General features: G+C 27.7%; 1 protein-coding gene across 1 annotated transcript; it reads left to right on the top strand.

The window, feature by feature from the left end:
- Window positions 1–453: 453 nt before the first annotated feature.
- LOC119663114 (polyhomeotic-proximal chromatin protein-like) lies at window positions 454–1230 on the top strand. The gene has a single exon (XM_038072769.1). The coding sequence runs from the start codon at window positions 525–527 to the stop codon at window positions 1152–1154; it is 630 nt and encodes a 209-aa protein (XP_037928697.1). The 5' UTR covers window positions 454–524; the 3' UTR covers window positions 1155–1230.
- Window positions 1231–1662: the final 432 nt, after the last annotated feature.

Raw genomic sequence — 1662 nt, 5'->3', positions numbered from 1 at the left:
TCTACTCCAAATGTCGTCACCCACAGCTTACAGAATATGTGAAGATAAAGAATCTTCACCATTTTTCCACTTTTTTCTTGCTGTCCTTTCTGTACACGGAAACTGCTTTGTTTAATAGAACATATTAAAAGAATATATTTAAAGCTAATTTGACTGTGGCACGGTTGTCGCGGATAAAATAAAATAGATGAAATCTGAAAATTTAGTTTAAGGGAAAATAAATTTTATTTAAATTGAACTTCACTTTTTCTAAATTGGTTTTTGATTTTAAGTAGTTTTTTATATCAACTCTTAACTCTGCAGTCTTAAATTATTGAAGAAATTATTTATGTAATTTTTATTTGTGTAAAATGATAAATAAGACAAAAATTTACTAATGGCAAACTTCGTTCAGATTTATGCAGTTATGATACTATGATAATATATAACATAATTAAGAAAGACAATAATCAAACTAAAAATTTTTTACAGAAAAAAAAACTGCTCTGGAGGAAACCATATCCAATAACGTAATTCCTAATGAGATGATAACTTGTGAGCAGTGTGGAAAACCTGAACATAAATCTAAACTAAAAAAAAAACGATATTGCTCTCCAGCTTGTGTGCGCCAAGCCAAAGTATCTGTAGGTGAGCAAGTAAATGAACTAATTATAGATAGCGCTAATGGACAAACAAATACAAAAGAATTAAATAATAAATTGGAAACAGTAACTGCAAGCAACCGCGTTGCAATAGGTGACGACAAAATGCAAATTGAAGTATCAGTTGCTGCAACAGCAGTACAAAATCTTAACAATAGCAATAGCCAGGCATCTAATATAACAACAACTACTCAAAATTTGTTACAGCCAAACGATGTGACTAGTGCTTCTGTTAACGGCATAGATACGCCACAAATGATTAATTGGACTGTTTCTGATGTTTGTGAATTTATTAAAAATTTACCTGGCTGCAGTGATTATGTTGATGACTTTGAACAACAAGAAATTGATGGGCAAGCATTATTATTATTAAAGGAGAATCATTTAGTTAATGCAATGGGAATGAAATTGGGACCGGCGCTTAAAATTGTTGCTGCAGCAGCTGCTGCAAATACATCTGCATCAGCAACTACTGCCACTACTAATATAACACCTGAAAGAGAAGCACAGTAGATAAATAAATGTGAGACGTATTTGTAGTATATTATATTTAATTTTCTTTGAGAAAGAATTTTTTTATTATAATTTCTTTTTATTTTCTTACTATAAGTTTGTTTAATTGTAAATAAGTTTTAAATGGATAATGCTCTTTATTTGCATAATATAAAATAACGTAATAAAACTTTGTTTTGCGTTAATAAAGTTATATCTATCCGTATATATACTGTATGTTAAATATATACTTATATTGTTAATTATATACATTTTTGATGGCGTATAATTCTTCTATTTATATTTTAAGATATATTATAAACTTTTTAGAAATATGAATTAATTGTAATTTAAGAACTAATTTTATTGATATATTTTATACCGTTACTAAATGTATTAAATATAATTATTTTTCAAAAACTTATACTTTTTGCATTGCATAGACATAAAAGTGAATAATTTTGTTATAGGCAAAATCCACTTAAAAATAAATAAATAGAAGGTTGACAAAACAATGAGATGGATGAAG

The sequence above is a fragment of the Teleopsis dalmanni genome, unplaced genomic scaffold, assembly GCF_002237135.1.
Source record: "Teleopsis dalmanni isolate 2A unplaced genomic scaffold, ASM223713v2 unscaffolded_contig_0136, whole genome shotgun sequence".
Lineage (NCBI taxonomy): Eukaryota > Metazoa > Arthropoda > Insecta > Diptera > Diopsidae > Teleopsis > Teleopsis dalmanni.
Note: the sequence above shows the minus strand (reverse complement) of the source record. Positions and strands in the feature narration are given on the sequence as shown.

Excerpts from the sequence above, each read along its gene's own strand:
- LOC119663114 (XM_038072769.1), top strand. The coding sequence starts at position 525 with ATGATAACTTGTGAGCAGTGTGGAAAACCTGAACATAAATCTAAACTA.